The following is a 26,140-nucleotide window of genomic DNA, read 5'->3' as shown; positions in this document are numbered from 1 at the left end:
GGAGGTATATGTAAGCCGTTGAAATTTTCTACCTTCAAAAGCAAGAATCAAACCATCTTTTCAATTTTGTTTTTTTGGATTCAAAGGGGTTCCAGTGTTTGATTTGTTTGTTGTTAAATTTCCCAAAGTATGGTTTGTAAATTTTTAGTTTCGAGACTAAGTAACTTGGATGTGGTTACCCGCGATACACTCTGAGGTGCTTGTGCATGTTATTAGCCTATTTCGCAGCCTTTTCCTAATTTTAGTTTGTTTTTATGAAAACATTTTATTTTACAAAATTAAAGAACTATATATAGCATAAAACTTTTTAAAATAATCTCTCCCAATATATAATTACACAAAAGTATATAACTTATTATTGATTTTCAAATGATTATTACCTTTTTAAATTTAATTAATGATAATAATACTATTTGATATAGATTACATCATATCATCAAATTGATTTTAATAAAAAATGATAAATATATAATAAAACATTTTTTTATCATTTTTAATAAAATTTAAAATAAAAAAATAAAGTGATGTTTTTTAGTTATAAATAAAATTAATTGAAAATAAAATAAATTAAAAAAACACATCTTTTTCCTAAATTTAATCAAGGTATATTCAAATTTAATGAAACACTAATTGAACATAATAATAACAATAACAGTTAACTATTATTATGATATCCCACTCAAGAACCAAGAGGTACATGAGTCGAATTGAACTCAATTTTTTAAAGAAGTGAATCGAGTTGATTTAAATGATTCGGTTCGATTTGAAAATAGTTGGGTTCGATTCAAAACTTGTTCGGTTCGATTTAAAACCGATTTGGTTTAACCTATTCTGAAAAGAATTTTTTTTTAAAGAAATAAAATAATAAAATGATTCAGTTCTTGAACTAATTTTTAAAAATCAGTTCGGTTCTTGAATTGATTTTTAGTTCAATTCACAATTTAATTTAATTTTTTTGGTTCTTTTACACGTCAGTGTCAACAATCGATCATAGATCAGTTGTCTGCAGGATGCACATGACTGAAGACAAATTTGATGAGGCAGAATTTAATTTCAAAACATCATGCGGTGTTGAAAATTGTTCCAAAAGTACTGTCCAAATATATTCAACAGTATGTTGTCTATGTATTTCACATGGAAAGCTAATTAAGGAATGATTCCATGATACTGTTACCAGGAATCCTTTCCCGAGATTGAATTCAAGCTAAATGTGTTTTTTTGTGCAGAATGATAAGTCTCTTTTTCACTAATAAACTTGGACACGACCAGGTACAGTGAGGTCGTCTTCTGTTGAATTCAAATTCCTCGTAACAGATACACATGACACACGCATCTTAATCACGAGATTGTGGAGCTAGCTAATTATTGTTGCGTTATGTAATTCTTTACAATGAACGGAGTTATGCAAGCTTGTTAAAATTGAGATTTTAACTAAAATTGAAAGGGAATTAAAAAATCGTAAAACGTAAAATTATAATGTAAAAAAATTATAAAAATGTAAAAACTTTTGAAATATTAGTAAATCATTTTGATGAAAAAAAATCGTAAAAACATAAAATCATGATAAATCAAAATTTTAACAATTATAAAATTATGTATATCCAAAAATAAATAAATACAATGAACGGAGCAAAATGCCTCACTTAGAGTAAGTTTACCTTTTACACGTGCTAGCCAAATATTGTCCCAAAAAGACTTAATGGTACGCGTACATATTTGATTTTTTCCCTTGGACTGTTCAAAAAAAGTTATATAAGAAAGGTGTTATCTAATGATTAGTGTACAAGTCCCACAGAATTTTGTAAAAGTCAGGTTCATACATATAAGTAACAAATTCATATCTCAACCAAAATTTTTAAAGTATTGAGGTTTTGGATCTTTTTACTTATATATATCATGCTTATTCTATTTTTTTTTTAATATGGAACTTTTTTATCAGTTGAATTCTCAACATTTCTATCATAATTAACAGGATTTAAATTGAAAATTTGAAATGGAAATCTCATTTTTCAAAAAAAAAAAGAAAAAGAAAAAAGAAATACGGGCACCACTTTCATTTGAAACCGACCTTCAGGTAATTACGCTTTTTTCACTGTAGTTTTTAACATTTTAACTTTTCAATCGCCAATATTATTGTCTTTACGCTTTTTACCTAAACTTTTAAACGTTTTTAACTTTTTAACTTGCCGAGATTAGATTAACGTCCTTGTAATCCTTGTTTGTCACTCAAATATCTTCACCATGTCCATCATAGCTAGATATTTGATCTATCCAATGCTTTATAGTTCTCAAGTAGCTATAATATTTTACTGCTTCCGGTTATGTTTTATATACAACCAAGGGAATCTTCAAAGTTGGAAATAAGGGGAAAAGTGATAATGATGACATTAGTGTTTGGAAAATTAAAAAGCGTCTTTATAAAGATGACAATGTCTAGCTAGGTAGCATAGTAGAAGTTTCACTTGTCAGTTAACAAAGAAGAATCAAGCGCATCTAATATTAGTCAAAAGTTCTCACGTCCGCGCAGCTGAATTTTTTGAATACGAATTGAGATATTTGCTGCGTGGTGGGTAGAGAAAGATATAAATATATTTCTATTATTTACAAAAGATCTAGAATACGTGCTTATCTCACTCTCCATTAAGCTCTTGTGCGGCACTTGCTAATTAATGATATTGGTAAGTTATAAATATAAAAGAAGAAAATGAAGAAAAACAACTTCCCCCGTGGTTTCCAAAAAAAAAAAGAAAAAAAGTCTGGTAGGTTAACTGTAAAGAACCTTGAGATCACCACTCCAAAGTTAACTCTAAGGGTGGGAGTGTCCAAGATCTTATAAATTCTATTAAGAATCTTAGGATACACCACCCCAAAAGCTAGCTCAGAAATGGAAGTGCCCAAGACCTATATCATGTAAAGAACCTTGGGATACACTACCCCAAAAGCTAGCTCAAAGGGTGGGAGTACCCAAGACCTTATAAACTCTACATTAGTTGCACATACAACCAATGTGGGACTATATATCTCAACACGCCCCTTCACACGAGAGCCCATTGGGCTTGAAGAGTGGACAATGCAACAGGCTCAGTCTACCTGTGCTAAACGCCACAAAAGAAAGTGGGGTGCGGCAAGACTCTGATACCATGTAAAGAACCTTGAGGTCATCACCTCAAAAGCTAGCTCTAAGGGTGGGAGTGTCCAAGATCTTATAAACTCCACATTAGTTGCACATACAACCAATGTGAGACTATATATCTCAACATTAACCATGTAGCCATCTTGCTTTTTTTTATTTTCATGTGTCAAAGAATATATGACCCTTTTGGATTTCAAAGTGGCATGCTTGCACCATGTCTCCCAAGCACTTTATAACCTAATTAATTAGCTTTAACTCCATCACTCGCAATTTCATATCTACATTTGAAAACTCCATCAACCCTTGGATATCGTGATTGAGACTAATGTTTCTGAAACTGAATCTGATGAACGAGGATGTGCCCAAATTTAACTTGTCTCACGGAAACTAGCTTCTAAGCAATAATTATATAAACGGGATGAGGTCCAACATTTTTTTTCACGTTTCAGGCTATTTTGATGGGTTTTTTTTTTTTTTTTTTTTTTGTAAATTTTGATGGGTTTTTTTAGGTTATCTTTGTTTACAATGATGACATTTTCATAATTTCACACTTTTGTTTTGTTTATTTTTAACGACTGTTTGAGACCTAATTAGTTAGTTGTTGAAGTTTGAATATTGTTTATTGTATTTTGGGAAACAAAAATTCCCCATAACAATTCCAATTCGAATGATTAGCCAAATTTCTCTCTGTTTGGCATTAAAATTGGTCCTTAAATGAGTGAAGGAACTAGTTTATCAACGAATAATTGAGATCTTTCATATGATATGATTATTTTAAAATAAGATATGAGAGGGGATTTATTCCCTTAATTTATCGTTTCCTAGTTTACCGATAATTAAACTTGTAATAATTAAATGTGTTATAATTTTACATAATATAAGGTAAAGTTCAAATATTTCTACTGTGATTTACTCTAAAATCATTTATTCTTATTTTTTATTATTATTTGTTTCTACTATGATGTTTTTGTCTATTTTTTTATTTATAAATTAAAATATATAAAAAATGCCCTTTGATCACTGTATATATAATCCAACCCTGTCTCTGTTTTTAATGATTCAAGTTTTAGCCTCAAACAAATAAGTAAATCATCGAAATGAATATGTCTTCTTCTTTTTGCATCTAGAGGCAATTAAAGTGCAAAACGAGTGTTAGTCATGAGTTTGAGTCCACCAACAACGTGGATCATTAAAATGTTGTTTAGGTTAGCTTGGACGGAAATATACCACAGGAACAAATAATAGATAAAAAAAATAAGGAGATAAATGATCAGTAAATTCTGACTATAATATATTATATAATAAAATGATATCACAACATATTGAGCAAAAATATAAGAAGGGGGCTCAATTGTTTTTTTCTTTTCTTTTCAGAATATCACATTTTTCTGTAATATCAAACTCTACTACGGGCTTTTTTCAAATCACAAGATTTGAGTGCTAAACAACTTCATCTGAAGCATCGTGTGCCTAGACTGGTAGGTAATATACAAGAAGTGGCTTTTGACATTTTGCTTTCTAATTTATAAATTAATTGTCTGAATCTCAAATCTCTGTCATTTTTTCAAGAAAAATTTGCGTAATTCAAAAGTTGGCTTTGTGATAAATATTTTAAGTGCTACCTAATATTCTCTGCCCTACTTTTACTACTTATCGATTTTGGCCACTGTCGTAACTTGCAATATTTTAATTTTAATTATACTATTTAATTTTTCCTTGTCCATACCAGCAGAATATACACCCCCTTGTGCTCTAAACTATTACTTCAATTGTCTAGAAGACTAGAACAATCTTTCGCATATATGCTTATACTTCATCTTATCATATCAGCCCATGTTCCATAAGTACTCGCATATTGAAATACTTTCGTTGATGCTGGCAAGCATTTAACATTTATTTTGTCAAATTGAAAATGAATATTAGAAATCAAGAGATACTATCCAAAGTGTGTTATATCCATAACATTGTTTTAGCAGTTTGTTTATAATCCATGTTAAAAATATCGTATTCCTTTTTTATTTTATTTTTGGTTCCTAGGAGTGTTCTTATTCATTTTGATGAGACTAATCCTCTATGTAGCGTGGATGATAGTAAATACAATATTCTTTTAGGGTGTACATGACAATGTTCCTAAGATTATATTATTATTTTGAGGAATAGAATGATTAAAAATAGTTTGATAAAATTAATTTATTTTTCTATTCTAGAGAATAAATGTTATACTAAGAATACAAATGGATAACCAAATCGTGGTAGTCAATTGGCGCATGGGAGATAAGCAGGTGGAGGTGTGAGTATGTGTTCGAATCTTCCCAGTACCACCTTTGAAGGGATTTAAAGCCTTAATCCTGGACTCGCCCCGAATCGGATTAGTTGCGAAGCAATGAACCGATTGAAATATTTTCAAAAAAAAATACAAATGGATAGAAATAATAAATAATTATTTTCTTATTATTATATGCACTTCAAGCAAGCCAGGGTTGTAACAAGTGGATCCAACGTGCTGCATTGATGAATTTACGAGTTCTCTCATTTATATATACTTCACTTAACTCATTACTAACTAATATGAGACAAATTCATTAACATTATAATAATAAGTTTTACATTATCAATGAAGTATATGATGTCCCTTTGTTTGAACTATAGTTAACACCTTGTCATGAAATTGAGAATTTTTAATTAATACAGTAATTTGATTTTTTTATTTTATAATTTTATAATTTTTTTCCAAAGACATTTATCTGGGAAATATTACATATTCTAACCTATTATCAACTTACAAACGCTAACACAACACATGCACTTACCCAAAAATACACTTATGCATACGTGCTATACTTGAAAAAATGAAAAGAATCATTTTAAACTCAAAAGTTAAACGTGGAATTTAGTCTGAAGTTCTTATATTAACCTGCAAATAATTTTAATTAGTAGAGGTTATTAGTACTGCAATAATTTGAAAATCAGGATATATCGTGGGAGGGGCTAGTATATATAGGCAACCATCCCTCTCTAAATTTTAAATTTATAATATTTTATGTTTAAAATATTATTTTTAAATAATAATAGATTATTAGTACTATTAGCTAGTCTCTTTCTGAAAAATATTTATAATAGTTAATATCTCTTATTAGTCTTAATAATACTAATTATAATTTTAAAATTTTATTTTCATCCCTATTATAAAAATTTTTGGTTCGGCACTGCTGAAAATATTGTCTCATTAGTTGATAGTCTGATTTGCGTCCACTAAAAAATGATTGCCCTACCAGAAAAGTCCAGCACAATTGGTAGATAGTTGGGTTCCTTAAGCATGCTGGCAGAGGTTCAATTCCTGACCGTGTGTATAGAGAAGACTTTGTTGGGAGAGGTTTACCCACTTAGTGTGATCGTTCCGCCTTGAAAGAATTAGTCTTCAACTGTCGGCCGGAGGATATCTTAGAAAACCAAACCAAAAAAAGAAAGAAAAAAGATTGCCCTATATATAAACACACATAGCAATCAAGATCAATCACTAATCACTACTTCAGAATTTTGTTTGCTTTAATCCTTTTCTTAAGTCACGGATTGTATGCTTTTGAATCCCTTGTTGATCAACAATAAATAATAACAAAGTTGAAGCTCAATAAGATTGATTCGCTCAAGAAAGTTTTACTCATAGTGAAGGCAACTACCAACTACTATTAAAGCTGCTATGATAATAAAATACAAAAACATAAAGATAAAATGAAAGTAAAACACAAGCTATGTAAGTAAAGACTCCAGAGCGCACAAGTGTCGTCAATGAGAAACGATACGTTGGCAGGGAAACGGCATTGCAAGTTGAATTCATATCAAATGATTAAATATGTGCATGTGTTTGACCAAACAAATTAATTAATAGTACACATTTTGATTGTTATTTGAGGCAAACATTTTTTTTTTTTTTTGGAAAGTTAGACAGACGATATCTGAACTTCAAGAATGGCCCAAATTTCCTCAATGATATAATTTCAGGCAACAATTATTATGTTGACTTTGAGGCCATAAGTTCGTTTCATGCGTCACGCTCAGACTAACTACATGACTCGCGAGTGTTTGACTAATTTAATTCACTTTCAAAAAGGTCTACGACTAAGATTTGATTAAATATTTTCAAAGTTTATGACCAATTATTCAAAAATATAGGTAAAATGTTTTAAAAAAATGGATTAAATATTTGTAAATATAAAACAAGTCTATTTTAGATGTGCATTACGTGTAGAAATTTATCATAACATGCACTTAGGCAAGGCTAAGCCAATTCAAATTGCGATGTTAAAGACAAGTTCTAAATATTTATTACAACATTAGTCAAATTATAACGGGGAAGGTTATATTTAGAAACTTTTTGTTTACAAATTCTTACACACTATATTAAGTATGACTAACCATACTTCAATCAAAAGTATATGACCGGTTATACTTAGTGTAATTTGTAAAAAAAAAAATTGTAAATGAATATTTCCCCAATTATAATAATTATTTTTAATTAAGACTGAGTACTGCCTTCACTTACCCCTTATTCAATAACATCTTTGAAGACCAACAAAGCTCAGCATAGTTGGTAGATAGTTGGGTTCTTTAAGCATACTAACAGGGGTTCAATTCCTGGTCGTGTGTATGGAGATGGCTTTGTTGGGAGAGATTTACCCACTTAATGTGATCTTCCACCTCGAAAGGATTAGTCTTCGACTGTCGGCTGGAAGATATCTTGAAAAAAAAAAAAAAAAAAAAACATCTTTTAAGTGCCTGAAGTATTCATATCGAAAACAGTATACGCAATTAATTAACACAAAAGAATAAAAAAATATTATGAAAATAATCATATTATACACCTTATCATCTTAAATTATTAATTAAAAGACGATATTATTCTCTAATTCTTGACACTGGCACCTTGACTTAGCAGCAATTTAGCTTATTAGAGAAAAAATAAGTCTCGGACTAAAATGTGAATAATGCAGTCCTGAACAATGAACGTCAAATCTATTTTCTTTTTCTTTTTCCACATATTCTTTGGGAGACCGTCCTTCCCAATAGACAAAGATGTATTTTAGTGGGCTAGAAGAACCCATCAACCATTTAAGTTCGGCTTTGTACTTAACTTTGCTTAACACAATTAATTAAGCCCCAACATTTTGGCAGCTATCAAGAACAAGTAGTAGTGTTTCGGAATCAACTTTGATTATAGGCCTCATCTTTTTAATTAAATAATGATAACTCAGAAAATATCCTCTAAAAATGATTTTTTTATTGAATTATCAATTTTCAGATTCGTATTCATAAAACCAGTAAATGTACGGTCAAGAATGACGGAGAGTGGGACATACAAAGACCATACCATGTGGACGATTCGCAGGTCAGCTATGTGTGTGAACTTTTTCTACATCTCACTCATTTATAATCTGATAACTTGGAAGCATATGGGGTATGTATAATAAGATGAAGATATGTACTATTCGATTTTCGTGTTCAGTGCCAGCAACTTGCATAATTTGTATGGTTGTGGCGTCGTTTTCATATGCCTACCCCATAAGCCATCTGGGGTCCCAACTTAGAACGTGTTGACAAATCGGACATGTTGAAATTTTCCTATATCCTCATTTATTTGTTCTCATGTTATAAGAAATAAAATTATAAATATATATGAAAGTGAAGTGTACGTGTCAGAGAATATAATATAAATCATTAAAAGTGTATTCACCCAACATTTTAAGATTTTGGGTTGAATTAGTTCTTTACATGGTATCATCATTGTTAGAGAATAAAATAAAAAGTATTAAAAAAGCTCTAACCTAACACCTTAAGGTTTTGGGTTGAAGTGGTTCTATAATATGGTATCAGAGCTTCAGTGATCATGAGATCACGAGTTCGATCTTCACCGCCTCCCACTTTCAGGTGGGATTAAGAAAAGCATAAGGCAGACCAAAAAATGGACTTGTGCAGCACAAGAAGGATCAATAATGGGCTTGTGCCATATTCACGCTTCAAGCCCAAAGGGCTCTTGCGTGAGAGGGAGTGTTAGAGAATAAAATAAAAAACATTAAAAAAAAAGGCCATCACCTAATACAATAAGATTTTGGGTCAAAGTGTTTTTTTACTATGCAACTTATATTGGACCATATGAGAAGGAGGGGGAAAAGAGAAAAATTAAAACTCAATATATTTTAATACATGTGTAGAAAATAATAATTTTATCTCCTATCACATGAGAAACCTTAAACCTGAAGTTTAATTGCAGTTGAAAATTTTTATCTTAGTTTTATTAAAAAAGTATAATATAAAATTAAGGGTTTAAAGTTTATCATATTGTAAAAGATAAAATTATATTCTAAAAATACATAAAAATGTGTGAAATTTAATTTTTCTCTTTTTCTTTCTTCTTTTTACATGAATTCCTCGTATTTATATATATATGTGTAGAAGATAATTCTATTTCTTATAACATGATAAATTTTAGACGCTGAAATTAATAAATATAATTTTTACCATAAATTTTAGATTTAATATTGGACATTGGCGCTTTATATTAAATATTTAACGCATATAATTGGGCTTTTACATTGTCGACTCTTCAAATCGAATAAATCTTTGCTACTACTGCTGTACCAAAGATTCAGTGCATCCCACTAACAAAAATATTACATGTCAGCTAATTTTATTTTTTTCTGTCAAATTTTTTCTCTCTCCTCTGATGTGTATTGCTCTCATTAATGAGATGCACTGAATCTTGGTACAGCAATAATATCAAAAATTTATTCCTTCAAATCTAAGTTGTTGTATGATGTAATGGGAGTGGATCCCTTCAGGTGGAAAAGTGGACATGTGGTCATGTTTTTGGATCACAATCACTCATTTAAAATTTATACACTTTTTTCTTTCTTATCTCATCATGAATGAGTGGTTGTGATCAAAGAACATAATCACATGACTATTTTTTCACATGAGAGGATCCACTCCCATGATGTAATGGTAGTGGACGATAGTTCTTCGTAAAACGTGTTTTTGGTCCTTTGATGTCTTTTCTTGTCATCATCCCCTTGGCCTTAGGATGGTTGACTCAGATTGACTCGACTTTAACGCGGTGAATCGTAATAGTGAGACTATGAAAGCATGCACCATACAAGAGTAAGATAAGTAGTGGCGCATAGAGGAAGAGTGCGCCATGCGTGTGAAGAATCAAGACAGCACCGAACTAAAATGGCCATGTTCATTGGTACTTAGTGAAGTGCAGTAGTTTACGGGTTTCACGGGTCTGTGACTGTGTTTCGCGTGTGGCAGGATTTAGGGAATGATTAAATATATAATAAAACAATTTTGACAGCAAATAAGGTTTAAGTAAAGATCATATATCTCAATAAAAAAATATAATGAAACCATTGTGCCGACTAATACTGTTTAAGTAAAGATCACATGCCATTATAGTTGACCTGTGTTTGGGTTTTGGCACAGGAAGGCTGCGCATGACAACCATTCTAATTCCTGGTACTGTTTCTGAAAAAAATGATTTTTTTTATTTTTGTGTTTTGGAAGAATTCTGAGAATTAGAATTACGTTTGTTAACATATTTTATTTTTACTTCGAGAATCAGAATTACGTTTGTTAATACAATTTTTTTTCATTCTTAGAATTAGAATTTCATTGGATATTGGGTTATGGTATAGAATTGAATCAGAATCCTCACTCAGGTATAACCCAATACCAGAGGTTATGGTCCTGGTGCCATTGGGCTCCTGAATCTGCCATTAAGCTCCAGAATCCTCACTCCGGTATAACCCAAAATTAGAATCCTACTCCACCGCTGTCTCCCCTCCCGAATTCGCTCCCATCGCCCCCTCCAAAGCCGCCTCTGATATCACCCGATTCGGCTTCCATGCCTACATCTCCCCCATCGCTGAGCCCTACCACCGCTTCGAGGACATCAGGAACCATGCTACCAGAAGAGAAAACTGAAACGGTGGTATGGTTTAAGGATCATGATTCGTAAAACTGAAACTGCATCGCGAGAGAAGAGATATAATTGAATAGCTAATCTTCTGGTATTGAATTGAAGGAACCACCATATGGAATATTTAATTGAAGAGATGCAGTTTCAGTTTCAGTTTATTGAATTGAAGGAACCACCGCTTTAAGGATCATGATTCGTAAAACTGAAACTGCATCGCGAGAGAAGAGATATAATCATATTGAACAGAAGAGATATAATCATATTGAACATAAGTCCATCGCGAGAGAAAAAAACTGATTCTCTTTTTTGTGCCCAGAATTAGAAAATCATAAGATTTTTGATTCTTTTTTTGTTCCCCAACATAAAATAACCGGTTCTTCCCGGGAACAAAAAAAATAAACCGATTTTATCAAACGCAATTCTCATCCATTTTTGTTCCCAGAAAAAGAAATTAAAAAAAAAAACTCATTCCGGGAAGGTTGTCGTGCACACCCGAATCTTTCGAGAAAAGAAATAATAAGGTTTGACGATTTATTTAGGTTTCTTTCGGTAGAAATTATTTTAGTATATAGTAATTATCAAACCCTCAGCATGTTAAATATATTATAAATTAATTTTGAGAAATTATCATCGAGATAAACCAAGATTATACTACAAGACTACAACTACAAGACAGGTTTTGGTCACAGACAGTGGTGGACCCAGAAAATTATATTCTTGTCTGCACATTTAGTAGCACTGATTTTTTTTTGATTTTTTTAAATGCATTAAAAAATAAAAAAAACAATAAAAGAAAAAAAAACTTCAACTTAACATAAAAAAAAATAATCAAGAGTTAACTAAGTTATCATAATTTCAAGCAATAATTATTTGTTAAGATTTGTATTTGTATAGCGATGCAAAATAATCTTGTCCTATTTTTTATTATTATTTTAATATTAAATATAATTATATATCACAAGTGAAGGTAAAAAAATTTATATTATGAGTTGTACAATATTTCATAAAAACTTCAATAAGTTTCAATATTTTTGGTTGTAAAGCCAACTTTATACCTAAAGGTATGTGGCTAGAGATTTCCAACAGCACACTAGCTAACTTTTCCATGTGTCCTTAACACTAATTTTAACCTTGGCATATTTTACATTATGAGCTGTTCAAATCACCTCTTAATCCTTCGCAAAAAAAAATTTCCCACAAAAACTTGTGTCAACAAGTGCCCACACTTGCAATAGTGTGGGTCCGCTAATGGTCATAGATATATGAAAAGAGAAAATTCTAGGGAAAAGTTTAAGAAAAAAATAATTGTCCTTTTAAATGACACAACTTATATCATTTCACTCTCACAAAAAGATGGAACTCACACCTTTATATTTTTCTGTCCACTCTCTCTCCTCCTTTATCTATCTCTTTCTCTCACTTAAAATAACATAATTTTACATCCTTTAAAAGGATACACATTTTTCCCAAAGTTTAAAAGTCTTTTGTGGTTTTGTTTTGAATCACTTATTCTTTTATATTTTTTTAATTACTTATAACTTATCTCCTATAATTTTTTCTATCTAAAGTCATTCTTAACACGTCTAGAAGCTTAACTAATCTGTTTATTTTAACTTTCTTTAAATAATAAAATAGACTGATGATAAAAAAAAATCAAATATGTTAAAAACTTACAACTTACAGAAAAAATTAAAAAATAAAAAGAAATAAATATAGAATAAAAAAATCCAAATATATCTAAATTAAAAAGAAGAAAATTCCACACCAAAAAAATAAAAATAAAAATAAAATTGACTTAGAACAAAATAAAGATAAGATCAAATATATTAGATTATATTAAACCAAAAAATAAAAAGTAAAATAAAATAGTATATATCAAAAAGAAGAAAATAGACTGAAGATAAAAATGAAATAGAAGAAAAAAAATTATTGTTGTAAGTTCCAAATATTTTATGTCTTTATTTTTCTTCTAATCTTTATTTTTATTTTTTGTTCTCAATCTATTTTCTTCTTCTTGATTTTAATATATTTGGTCTTTTTTTTTTTACTTTTAGTCTTTTTTATCATTGTTAAGAGAAATAGAAGAAAAAATAAGAAAAAAAAGATATAGAAGAAAAAGAAATCAGTGTTATGAGTTTCCATCATATTTGGTCTTATTTTTTCTATTTTTTTATTTTTTTATCCTCAATCTATTTTTTATTTATTTATACATATGTGGGCTTATTTTTTCTTTTATTTTTTTTCAGTTTTTTTTCTTCTTTTTTATTTAGACTATTTCCATTTTTTCAACTTTTAGTCTTTTCCATTATTGTTGTAACTTTTCAAAATATTTGATCTTATTTTTTTCTTACTTTTAATTTTTTATATAAATGTTATAAGTTTCTAACATATTTTATCTTATTTTTTCTTTATTTTGTCATCAGTCTATTTTTTTCTTCTATAAAGGATAAAATGGACAAATTAATTAAGTTTCTAATGATATTAAGAATGAACTTAGGTGGAAGAAATTATAGGGGATAAATGATTAAAATAATATAGGGAAATAAGGTATTCATAATTTCATAGCAAACCATAGATGATTTATAAACTTTTTTCCAAAGAGGAAACCTTCATGCGTACAAGATAAGTATGTAAACAAAATGAAGGGGTATATATATCAATCTCGGACTCAAGTAAAAGATACTTTAATGCCTACCGTAGATAGCTGGGTTCCTTAAGTATACTGGCAGGGGTTTGATCCCTGACTGTGTGTATGAAAAAAGTTTTATTAGAAAATATTTATTTACTTAATCTGATCTCTCGTCTCGAAAGAATTAATCTTTTACTGTAGGCTAAAAGTTTTATTTACTTTATTGAAGTTTATTAACACCGCTTCATATACAGGTACCGTTGAAATGATTCAAATTTGTTACTCTAACAAATTACTTAAGATGATAATACTTTCTATATAGTCACTAGCTACTCAGACATAGTCGTGTTTTTGTCAGTGCAGGGTTACTAGACAAGACTCTATATTGTCATGTGCAATTGTATGTGTTCAATTCTCTCATTCAATTGATAGTTACGCTCTGTCATCATCCCTTTAGGTAGACACTCTCACGCTTTAGGGACTAATTGAATAGCTTTGGTTTAGTGGAAAAAATAAAATAAAATAATTTTGAAGAAAATCCATGTACCTCTTTTGAGAAAAAAAAATTTATTAGATATTAACGTTGTAATGCCAATATGGTTTCTTTTTTTCTTTTTTTTTAATATTTTGGGTTATTAAGCCTTTGGGTTAACCTTTGCTCCAAACCAAAGTAGGATATAATCCTCAAGCTATTTCCCATTAATCCAGCCCAATACAAAAGCCGAAGTCCAAGGTACTTATTGGAATGAATTGCGTGCAAAGTTAATAAGCTTTTCCAAATTCTAAATTGGCTGGTTTTGAAATTTGAAGTGTACAATAGTTCATGGAACTTTTGGAAAAAGCTGAACTGGCTACAAGATTATAGACAAGGAGACAAGGAAAAATATGTGAGATTAATCGAACATTCAAATTTATCCTTCCAAACACCATAATCGATCTTCCACACTAGCTAGCAGCGAAATCTTTACTAAAATATTTGACAATAACTATTACACTATAATTTTTTTTCAACAATACTCTTACACAAATGGCAAGTGCTTCAGTTAATTTTCAAGTTCAATCTTTATGCCAGTATTATACCAAAGTCTCGTCCTAAAAGATAAGAAAACATGAATTACTAGGGATTTTGTTCATTCTCATAAGAAACCAAAACATTAGCTGAGATATAAGATAAGTTAGGTTAGAGTATATAAAGATATGGATTGATAGACCTTTGATCAGTATCATGAGGAAAGATTTATGTATTTTCAAATCTCAATGTTTATCTTGTACAAGTTTGGTTGTCCTTGGCGAAACACATATTATACTAAAAAAAAAAAAAAAAAACATGTTATATTTACAAATTTTTTTGTTTACAAACTCTTACAAATTACACTAAGTACGACCGGTCATACTCTAATCATGCAGTGTACGATCGGTCGTACTTAGTGTGATTTGCAAAAAAAAAAAAATTGTAAACGAATCCTATCCTTAAATAAAACTCTACCCTTTTTACCTTTTTTGTTGCAGCAATTTTGGTGATCCCAATTCGCAAAGCTAACTAGGCATTTTCTCAGACTTTGGTTTGCGTTTCAGATAAGTCGTGAGTAGGAGATAGAATTGCTACAGACAGCTAAAGTGGTCAATGGAAGGTTGAAAATTTAGATAGATTTTTCTCTTCTCTTTCCCCAAACTAAAATTATTTAGTAGGTACCAACCGAATTGCATAATAACCATCCAATGTTATAGTACATGAACCAATAATGGTTATGGAATTCGCTAGATTGTTATTCTACCAACCTGTACCGGCGTAGACAAGAAAGCCTCTCCTTCCACCCATTCTTTTTATTTAAGTTATATATGCTCAGGTTTTAGTAGCAAAGTGGTGAAAGAAAAAGGCACACAATAATTGATTTGGTTAAATATGAAGTAAGAATACACTAAAAAAATACAGTTATAATTTTTTATTTTAAAATCGATGGCTAGAATTATAATAAAATACACACATATGTACAATAAACTACGAGATTATTAAAATTCACTCCATTAATGAGTTATATCTCTCCACTTTTTTATTTAAAACATACACTTAATATTAAAATCTCACAACATTATCCCCGACTATGACAAAAGGATACCAAAAGACGAAGATAAATGGATGCTATGCCAAGCTTGGTGAGCTAAAAGTCTTGCTATAGCATAAAGCCATTTAGGCCCATTTTGTGGTAAAAGTTGCCAGAATGCTGTCTCTTGGTGTGATATGTACCTTGTTGTATGAATCTGTGTTGATATTCGTTTCGTGTTTATATTAACCAAAAGCGACCCCAAAAAAAATCATGTCATGATCCTATTGGCCCGTTTAAATTAAATAATTATTTTCGTATTTATTATCACTTACCCCACTTTTATTTATTAGATTATTCATGATGTGTCGTCCCGTGTAATAAACAAACTATATTTGTGTCGAAGATTTTGACACAAATAATTATGGGAAATTATTTTCTTATGTTACATAACATAACTAAAGTTTTCTACACATATATGTAGAGGAGAGATGAGATAGATTATAAAAGAGAGAAAATGTATAAATGGGTCTCAATTCTTTATTTGTGAGTGTAGGAAAGTGTTTTTATCTTATGTAATATAAGAAAATAATTTTCCAATAATTATTCATATCATATTAATATTGATGGTATTCATGTTTATGTTGACCAAAATATGATCTGTCAACCCGAATTTCCACCCTACTAAAAATGTCCAAAACTGAGATTCCATTATTCAAATATGAATGTTATACATTTTTTTGTGGGACAATATTGAAGTTAGTTACTATTAGTAAAAGACAAACTAAATATGTGGGACAACATTTTGTGGGAATCAACATTAACGTTTAGTTACTAGTTAGCCAAAAAGTTCAGCAAATGCAGTCGGAAATCCATTTTTTATGAAGCTTGTTTTATGCTCTGAATGTTACACTAAGCAAATGACAATGCTTAATTAGTCAGAAAAAAAGCAGTGAAACCAGTGGAAATCATGTCATTTTTCTGTAAGTTTGATTCATGCTCCGAGAAAGGAAACTTTACTATAAGCTTAACTGAGCATATTTCAGATATAAAAAAAACAAACTACACCTACAATGTCACTTCTCTGTAAGTTCGTTTCATGCTTTGAAGAGTGACAAACTTCACTACAAGCTTAACTGAGCATATTTCGGATATAAAAGAAATAAACTATACCTACAATGTTTAAAACATACACTGAGATTCAAGAGAAGATTGAGATTCCAATTCCCCTAAATGGTTGGAAGCATTTGATACTATTTGATACTATGCTTCATGTATTTACAACAGAAGGGGATTCGTCATATGGAATTCTAATGATTTGTTATGCAAGCCACGGGCCAATGGTCAAACCATAGTTGAACCAGCACATCTCCCATGATATTTGTGTCACTGTTCGATCTGTGACAACACATGAGACATCTTCCCACTATACTTTTAACAGGAAATGATCCCTGCTCATCAATGAGACAGGAACTATGTCAAAACTAAGCCTATCCAACCAACAATTGGACTGTCAATACGAGTTCATCTACTCAATTCTGGAAAACTTCTTGAGGTATTGAAGGAGGGAAGTACTTCTTCGCCACATATTTGTACTGGAACACAGATGAAGTAAAAGGAGAAAGTAAGCAAACTGATTACAAGGGAAAAACAAATATTAGCAATTATGTGTATACTTATAAAGGGGATGAGGGGATTGAGAGTCCTGTATGTACTTATGTGTATACTTATGTGTGTGTATGTATATATATATATATATAGGGGAGATTTATATTTACAAACTTTTTATTTACAAACTATTACAAACTACACTATGTACTTCCGGAAGTACACTAGGTTACACTGTGTACTTTCGGGAGTACACAAGGTTACACTGTGTACTTCCAGGAGTACACAATGTAATTTGTAAAAATTTATAAAAAAAGTTTGTAAACGATCATTTCCCTATATATATATATATATATATATATATATATATATATATATATATATATATATATATATATATGAGGCATCTTTCTTACCTTATGCTGACTGTATTTCTCTCGTACTGCAGGTAAATTAGAATTAGGACCGTTGCAACAAAGACTATGGAGATCCTTTACACATCCACACAAATCAGAAGGCCTGTAAAGGGTGTAATGCTGCAACGTGGAATTCTGTTGCAAAAAAACAGAAACAGTAAGCCATCCACCCATACATAAAAGATTTCCTTTACGCTGGTAAATATGGTAAAGAAAAATTTGTGGTTAGCAGCATACCCATGGTTTCTTTGAAGGAATAAGTATAAATTTGGCTAGGAAAACTGCAGAAGCAGCTATAAGTGATGGGGCATAACAAAGCATACTGTATTCCAAGAGAGATAATTCGGCAATGTAGTTAGTCAAGCACTCTAGTTGTAGTGAAGGGACCTGAGAAATGGACAGATAAAACCACCAAAAAAGGACCAATATCTTAGAAATGGAATCTATAACAATAACAATATTGAACAATAGTATTTTACTATTTTACTTGTGAGCAATACCAGTGTAAATAAACGCCGTACAAGAACAACAGGTGGAAGTAACAGGCTACAGCTATAAATGCTAGTCTAACGTTATTTGAACATTTCCCATGACAGAGAACATGCATATAATAAAAGAGCAGCCAGAGCGAGAAAGATACCTCATTGACATCTTGAGCTGCACGAATATATCGTCTGAAATCACATCATCAATAAAAGAAAAAGTGAATATTTTAGGACAATGTAACTTCAAAAAGGTTTAACTATCTATTAAAACATTCAGTTGCTGGGGTTGTTGTTTGGAACTCCAACAAAAAAATTTCAAATCATATCAAAAATATCGTCACTGGTAACTACCTATTACCTTAGGAAACATTTAATTGTTGGGGCTGTCATTTCGAACTTAAGATAATTCAAGACAGCAGATTCCATTTGCAAAACCTGCATCAAATGACTTGGCTGAGATAAGCTTAATTCAAGTAATAGGAAGAACCATCATGAAACTGCAAAAATCAGCCAAAGAATTTAATCCAAACCTCTTCTTTCAAGTAAGTGTTATCAGTTATATAACAAAATTCTTCCACCTGAGGTGCACAAATCTCCTCGTATTTACTGCCAATAAGAACCAAAAAACCAAATTATTGTTATTGCATGCCTATATAGTGGGGCAAAAAAGAAATAGAAATTCTATCAATCAGAAAACACGAGAGGGATAATATGCTTCCTTACGAGGCAATCATCATGCAGGCAACACCAAGTAATTGTAACCTTTGCCTATTCATAGCATTCCCCGACAGATACCGATCTATGTAGTTCACTGACAAATACAATGTATCAGGTACAAGCCGATACTCCTCAGACACCTGCAGTTCAAAAATTGAAGTTTAGCACACAAAAAGGCCAGTGACAATTAGCTCTAATTTGAGTTATGACGGTTACAAAAAATAATGTATTAGCCCAAACCTCCTCTTTTGCATTATAACAAGATCAATATATTTTTAACTTCACAAAATCACAAGTTTCAAGAGTCAAGACTCAAATGCACTAAATGATTTTTATTTTATTGTTTTTAATTTCCCAACCGGTTCATCCTTCGGACTACATCCAGTTCGAGCTCTTGTCGGATCCCATTAGGGGGAAGCTCTCCCAAATCCTTTTTTCCATTATTACTAGGGCTCGTGTTGAAGAGAAGTTTGTTATTTCATTTAAATGTTTGTTGGGATCTGATATCCTTTGATAACAATAGGAAAACTAGGAAGTTGTTAGTTTGTTGATAGTTTGTTAATATTCTAAAGTAGTTGTTTAGATATTTGTTTCCCTGTATATATACTCCTCAAGTTGAGGTTTCAATCAATGAAATATAGATTATCAGAAATTTGACATGGTATCACGAGCTTTGTTCTGATCCTACGAAAAAAATTTTCCAGTACCCACCCATTCCCACTCCGTTCCCGTAACCAATAATTTTTTTTCTTCTCTTTTCCTTTTTTCCGTACCCAATATTATCTGTCTTTTTTTCCCTACCCATATTTCTTTGACAAACCCGACCCATACCCATCTCACCACCCACTCTACACCCGTATCCTTCCCAATATTCTTTTTCCCCAATTCTGAACCCTACCCTTCTCCACCGCCATGGAATCCGAATATCTTGACAACCAAAATTCCGCAATCGATCCTCCTTTGACTACCGCTGTTCCACAACCACCAAACATCGTCATCCATCAAGATCATTCTTCTCTCCCTCTCACTGTTACCCTTGACGAAACAAACTACCCCCTATGGTCCCAACTCATGGATATGAGAATCGGCGCTCGCAACAAAACTGGTTTCCTTACCGGTGCTACACCCAAACCAAACCCTGGTGATCCTTCTCTTGATTCTTGGATCACCGACAACAAACACGTCAAGAGTTGGTTAATCGACTCCATGACCCCAAGCCTGATGCACAGGTTCATTCGACTGGAAACGGCATCTGAAATATGGGAAGCCACTTCGAAGACGTTCTATGATGGCTCTGATGAGTCATGCCTCTTCGACCTTAACCAGCGGTCGTTCACCACGAAGCAACTCGGACGTCCCCTTGCTGTCTACTACACCGAACTCTTGGCTATCTTCCAAGAAATTGATCACCGTACCTCTCCATCTGATTCGGTTGCTAATCTTGTTCATCAACAATCGACCCTGTCTCGATTGAGGGTTCACATCTTCCTTGCTGGTCTTGATTCTGAATTTGACCAGGTCCGAAGTGAAATTCTTCGTAAAGATCCGAAATTGGAACTGGAGGGCTCTTATGCGTATGTCAGGCGTGATTCTCAACAACGTCTTACCATGAGTCACACGAAGACCCCCTCTAGTACTTCTGCTCTTCTCACCCATCACCCACGCATCAGTTCCCCACACCCTCCTAGGTCTCGCCGTGACAGTGCTCCTCTCACCAGGCCTTCGTCATTTTTGTGCTCTCATTGTGGAGAGGTGGGTCATTCCAAGCAACGGTGTTACGAGTTGATTGGGTATCCAGATTGGTGGGACTTCACCAAACGTCCCCGTAAGAAGATTTCCCCAAAAGCAAGTCTTATTGTTGCTGTTGCTGATGCTGAATCCTCCACTCCTCAAGCCAATGTCGTCTAGAGCAGCATCTTGGGTAAGCCTATTGTCTTCACTGCACATTCAATGAATAATATCTGGATTATTGATACGGGTGCTTCTGACCATATGGTTCGGGACCCCTCTTTGTTGTCTAATTTCCAACCATGTTCTAAGCCATTTATTTCTACTGCTAATGGAGGTACCTCCTCCATCTCTGGACAAGGCCAGCTTTCCCTATCTCCTGCCTTACATCTTTCCTCTGTTTTGTGTATTCCCTCCCTGGAATTTAATCTCCTTTCTGTAAGCCGTCTAACATCTGACCTCATATGCTGTGTTATTTTTTTCCCCTCTTACTGCATCTTTCAGGACATCCGCCAACAGAAGACACTTGGTTATGGAGTTAAGATTGGTGATCTATACTACTTGGACCTCAAATGCACCATTCCTTCCTCTCGGACTTGCACCTCTGTTCGTGACTCCTCACTTTCCTCTCAAGCTTGGCTATGGCATCGTAGATTAGGACATTTATCTTTCAGTTATCTTAAAAAATTATTTCCCAAGTTTTTTACTTTTGTTCCAGTATCTCATTTTCAATGTACTACTTGTGAGTTAGCAAAAAGTCACAAAAGTTCTTATTCTCCAAGTATGAATAAAAGTTCAATTCCATTTCAAGTTGTCCATTCTGATATTTGGGGACCTGCGAAAATTCCCTCTTTGTCCCACAAACTTTATTATATTACCTTTATCGATGAATGTACTCGTATGACGTGGGTCACCCTTTTGTCTCATAAAAGTGGTGCCTTTTCTGCCTTCAAAAGTTTTTGCACCATGGTTCGTACACAATTTAACTCTTCTGTTAGTATCCTCCAATCTGATAATGGTTCCGAATACATCAATACCAGTTTCACCGACTACCTCACCATTAATGGGATTAAACATCAAACTTCATGCCCATACACACCACAGCAAAATGGCCTTGCTGAACGAAAAAATAGACACCTTCTTGAGGTTGTCCGTGCATCCCTATTTGGTATGTCTGTTCCTAGATATTTTTGGGGTGAAGCTGTAGTTTCTGCTGCCTATTTAATTAACCGCATCCCTTCTCGTTCCCTAAATTTTCTTACTCCACAACAGAAACTTGAATCTTTTTTCTCTATTCCCCACTGCTCCAACCTTGAACCCCGTGTGTTTGGATGTGTTGCTTATGTTCATGTACCTAAAGTTCTTCGAAATAAGTTAGATCCATGTGCAAAGAAATGTATTTTTGTTGGCTATTCCAATGAACAAAAAGGCTATAGATGTTATGATCCTTGTTTACGAAAAATTCATGTCACTTTAGATGTCTCCTTTAGAGAATCCGAAGCTTACTACTCAGGGGGAGATTTGCCTTCTTCTCCTCAGGAGGAGATTGCCTATGGAGGAGAAGTCTCAATTCATATTCCAGTAACTTCTCCAGCCCCCTCTCTCGGCCCAAGGCTCCAAGAAACAGAACCACAACATGAAACACAAGCAGCATCACCAATCTTAACACCTATGACTGAATCAACTTCTTTGGATGTCCCAAATGCTACACTTCTCATGGACAATGAGGTAAATTCTGATCCCATCTTATCTACAGTTAACTCTTGTAACCCCTCACAACCCACTTCAATCTTGAGGAGATCCGAAAGAGCTACAAAAGGCATTCCCAAACAAATGTATGAACCGAATCTTCATGCTTCCATTAAATACCCAATTGGAAATTATGTGTCAACAATAAAATTAACCGAATCATATGCATTAGCCACTAATCAATTGTCTAGCATATATATTCCTACAAATGTGCAGGATGCTATAGCAGAAAAAAATTGGAAAACAGCCATGGAAGTGGAGATGGCAGCACTACAAAAGAATTCCACTTGGGATATAGTTCCCTTACCTACCGGAAAACAAAGTATAGGCTGTAAGTGGGTATTCACCTTAAAACTCAAGTCAGATGGCAGCTTGGATAGGTATAAGGCAAGACTTGTGGCAAAAAGGTATACACAGAAGTTTGGAATCGATTATCAAGAAACATTTGCACCGATTGCCAAACTTAATACCATTCGAATCCTAATCTCCATAGCAGTCTCGAAGAATTGGTCATTAAAACAATTTGACGTGAAGAATGCCTTCCTAAATGGAGATTTGGAAGAGGAAGTCTACATGGATATCCCAACAGGTATGGATTACGGCCCTTTAGAAAAAAATGCAGTGTGTAAGTTGAAGAAAGCGTTGTATGGACTAAAACAGTCCCCAAGGGCATGGTTTGGCCGATTCACTCTTGCCATGAAAAAATTTGGATACAATGTAATTCTGACCATACTATGTTTGTAAAACAGCAAGACAGCAAGGTAACTGTCCTTATAGTATATGTTGACGACATTGTATTAACTGGTGATGATATAGAAGAGATGCAAGCTTTGGAAGTACAATTAGCAACCGAATTTGAGATGAAAGACTTGGGACAGTTGAAATATTTCCTAGGCATCGAAGTGGCTAGATCTGATCAAGGTATATGTCTATCTCAAAAGAAATATGTACTTGACTTGTTGAATGAAACTGGAATGTTAGCCTGTAAACCGATAGATACTCCAATTGAAATGAACCATACCCTTGCTATTTATCCTGGCCAAACACAAACTGATATTGGCAAGTATCAAAAATTGGTTGGAAAATTAATATACTTAGCACACACTAGACCTGATATCTCTTATGCAGTAAGTGTTGTGAGTAGGTTCATGCACTCTCCAAGTGAGGACCACATGAATGCAGTATACAGAATTCTCAGATACTTGAAGGGAACTCCTGGAAAAGGACTGCTTTTCTCAAAAAACAGAAATACATCTATTATGGGATATACTGATTCTGATTGGGCCGGAGATAAGACTACAAGACAGTCAACATCTGGATATTTTACCTTTGTAGGAGGCAACCTAGTCACTTGGAGGAGTAAAAAGCAAAAAGTAGTGGCAAGATCAAGTGCTGAAGCAGAATTCAGAGGAATGGCTCAAGGGATTTGTGAACTACTATGGATTAAAAGCGTCCTTCAAGATATCGGGATTAAACATGATGAACCAATGCAACTCTACTGTGACAACAAGGCAGCCATTGAAATAGCTCACAACCCGGTACAACATGATAGGACTAAACATGTGGAAGTAGATAGACATTTCATCAAAGAGAAATTGGACAAGAAGGTAATACAACTCCCATTCGTTCAATCAAGAGAACAAGTTGCAGATGTACTGACAAAAGCAATTTCCAGCAAAGCCTTTGGAGAAGCAATTAACAAGCTGGGCATGATAGACATTCATGCACCAACTTGAGGGGGAGTGTTGAAGAGAAGTTTGTTATTTCATTTAAATGTTTGTTGGGATCTGATATCCTTTGATAACAATAGGAAAACTAGGAAGTTGTTAGTTTGTTGATAGTTTGTTAATATTCTAAAGTAGTTGTTTAGATATTTGTTTCCCTGTATATATACTCCTCAAGTTGAGGTTTCAATCAATGAAATATAGATTATCAGAAATTTGACACCTCGTACTCGAGACCTCTAGTTAAAGGGCACACACTCCTTACCATTTGCACGAAATGTTTTTATCAACAAATATTACCTCCACAAGCCAGTCAATCAATATGGCGCGCATGCTGACATTTATGTCTTTCTGAATTCTCTCCATGAAGTCTGTGGAAGGCCTTTTCTTTGCCTAAGATTCCAGAAATTGAAAGAGAACACCCAAGATAAGAATACTTATAATAAAATAGGTATCATTTTGATGGCAAATATTAACAAGAAGATGTCATTATATTCCAACATAAATTATTATTTTAACAGCAAAAAATGAGGTTCAACCTCAGATGCACGGAGGTGCTTGTAGATGTCACAAGCATAGGTTGCACAAAGCTGCGGATCCGGGTAATTATTATCGATATTGGCAATTTTGCCCTCTCTTTTTAACTCAACAATTATGTCTCTCCTGCAGATGTTGCTGCCTGAAAACAAATCAACAACATTACATTAGAAGGCACTGAAAAATGAAATACTACACTTCACTTCCAAATCCCAATAAGAAAACAAGATATCATAACCCAAAATTTGATAGGCCAAATTAAAACCAAAATTGCAATAAAACTAAACCTGCTGGCTCTGTAGTATCAGAGATGTTCAAAATGCTGGATATCTTTCTCTGAATTGAATCAACAGCTGAAACATCAATATTGTCCAAGTATTCAACTTCAGGACTCTTGATAGAATCACAAGAAGATGACGTTGACATCCCATCAGACTTACTAGGAGAAACATCCACGATGCTCGGAACAACAGGCACAATGACATTGGCAACTGTTTTAGTAGCAGGAGCAGCAGCATCACTTCTTTTTCTTCGTGGGCAAGAAGAAGACTTTGGAAGAACAACAGCGCTTGTTTTAACATTTCCGCAAATTGTTGATCTTGCTATGCTGTTGCTGTTGCTGTTACATGGAGGAGGCTCTTTCTTTGCCTTGGCGGTTTTATTTGAACATGGCACCTTGCAATCACAAAAATTCAGCTAATTTAAAACCATATAAAATCTTACCAAAGTAAATAACAAAACTTAGCAACAAATTTAAATAGATAAACAAAAAAATGAAGGGATTAATACCAATGTAGAGGAAGGTCCCGAGTTGCGCGAAGCAACGTGAGTCACGCTCTTTTGATTAGAGAGATTGGTGAGAGGTGTTCTCTTCGTAGCCATGTGTGAAGGAGGAACAACTTTTCCCTTCACCGACGACGTCGTCGTCGTCTTCGACGCGTGTCGTTTTGCGAAGGACGACGTCGTGGAGGAAGAGAACGACGACGAACGACGATTGTGGGTCGACATTTGAAATCTTCGAATCAATTAAAATGGAAAACTCTGCTTCCAGCGTGCGTTTTGTGTTACAGAGAGATATAAAATAAAGTGAGGGTGGAAACACTCTACTCTAATCTCTGAGTGTGCAAATTTGATAAAATTTGCTTTATCATCGTATCTCTCAGCTGAGGAAATGGGTTGATTTTTGATTTGATTTGAAATGAGAGGACATATTAGTTAAGGACAGGGGAGCGCAAGTGTGGGTCCACAGTGGTTTCGACTTTTTCAAACTGATAAATTCTTGGAAAACAACACCCAAATAATATTTTTTTTTATCACAAATGGTATGTAATAAAACTACATGAAATATAATTTATTACAGAATGCAAATAAATTATTTGTATTTATTTATAAAAAAATAT

General features: G+C 33.0%; 1 protein-coding gene across 1 annotated transcript; it reads right to left on the bottom strand.

The window, feature by feature from the left end:
• Window positions 1-16,994: 16,994 nt before the first annotated feature.
• Window positions 16,995-25,748, bottom strand: LOC133314687 (cyclin-A1-4-like). The gene is made up of 11 exons (XM_061516207.1): window positions 25,530-25,748; window positions 25,028-25,415; window positions 24,743-24,882; window positions 24,504-24,596; window positions 19,009-19,142; window positions 18,816-18,891; window positions 18,644-18,720; window positions 18,441-18,474; window positions 18,038-18,187; window positions 17,801-17,935; window positions 16,995-17,371 (listed from the first exon to the last, which is right to left on the bottom strand). The coding sequence occupies exons 1-11, from the start codon at window positions 25,746-25,748 to the stop codon at window positions 17,309-17,311; spliced, it is 1,509 nt and encodes a 502-aa protein (XP_061372191.1). The 3' UTR covers window positions 16,995-17,308.
• Window positions 25,749-26,140: the final 392 nt, after the last annotated feature.

This window comes from Gastrolobium bilobum, unplaced genomic scaffold (assembly GCF_033153095.1).
Source record: "Gastrolobium bilobum isolate Gb01-03AN ecotype WA unplaced genomic scaffold, APGP_CSIRO_Gbil_v1 utg7360, whole genome shotgun sequence".
In the NCBI taxonomy this organism is placed as follows: domain Eukaryota; kingdom Viridiplantae; phylum Streptophyta; class Magnoliopsida; order Fabales; family Fabaceae; genus Gastrolobium; species Gastrolobium bilobum.
This window is presented reverse-complemented; position numbering and strand designations above follow the sequence as displayed.

Bases quoted from the DNA above. Each gene is read 5' to 3' on its own strand.
- LOC133314687 (XM_061516207.1), bottom strand. From the start codon at position 25,748: ATGTCGACCCACAATCGTCGTTCGTCGTCGTTCTCTTCCTCCACGACG. The intron at 18,892-19,008 runs GTAAGGAAGCAT...TCTTATTGGCAG, and splicing joins GCCTGCATGATGATTGCCTC to TAAATACGAGGAGATTTGTG. The intron at 18,475-18,643 runs GTAATAGGTAGT...ATGTGATTTCAG, and splicing joins ACAATTAAATGTTTCCTAAG to ACGATATATTCGTGCAGCTC.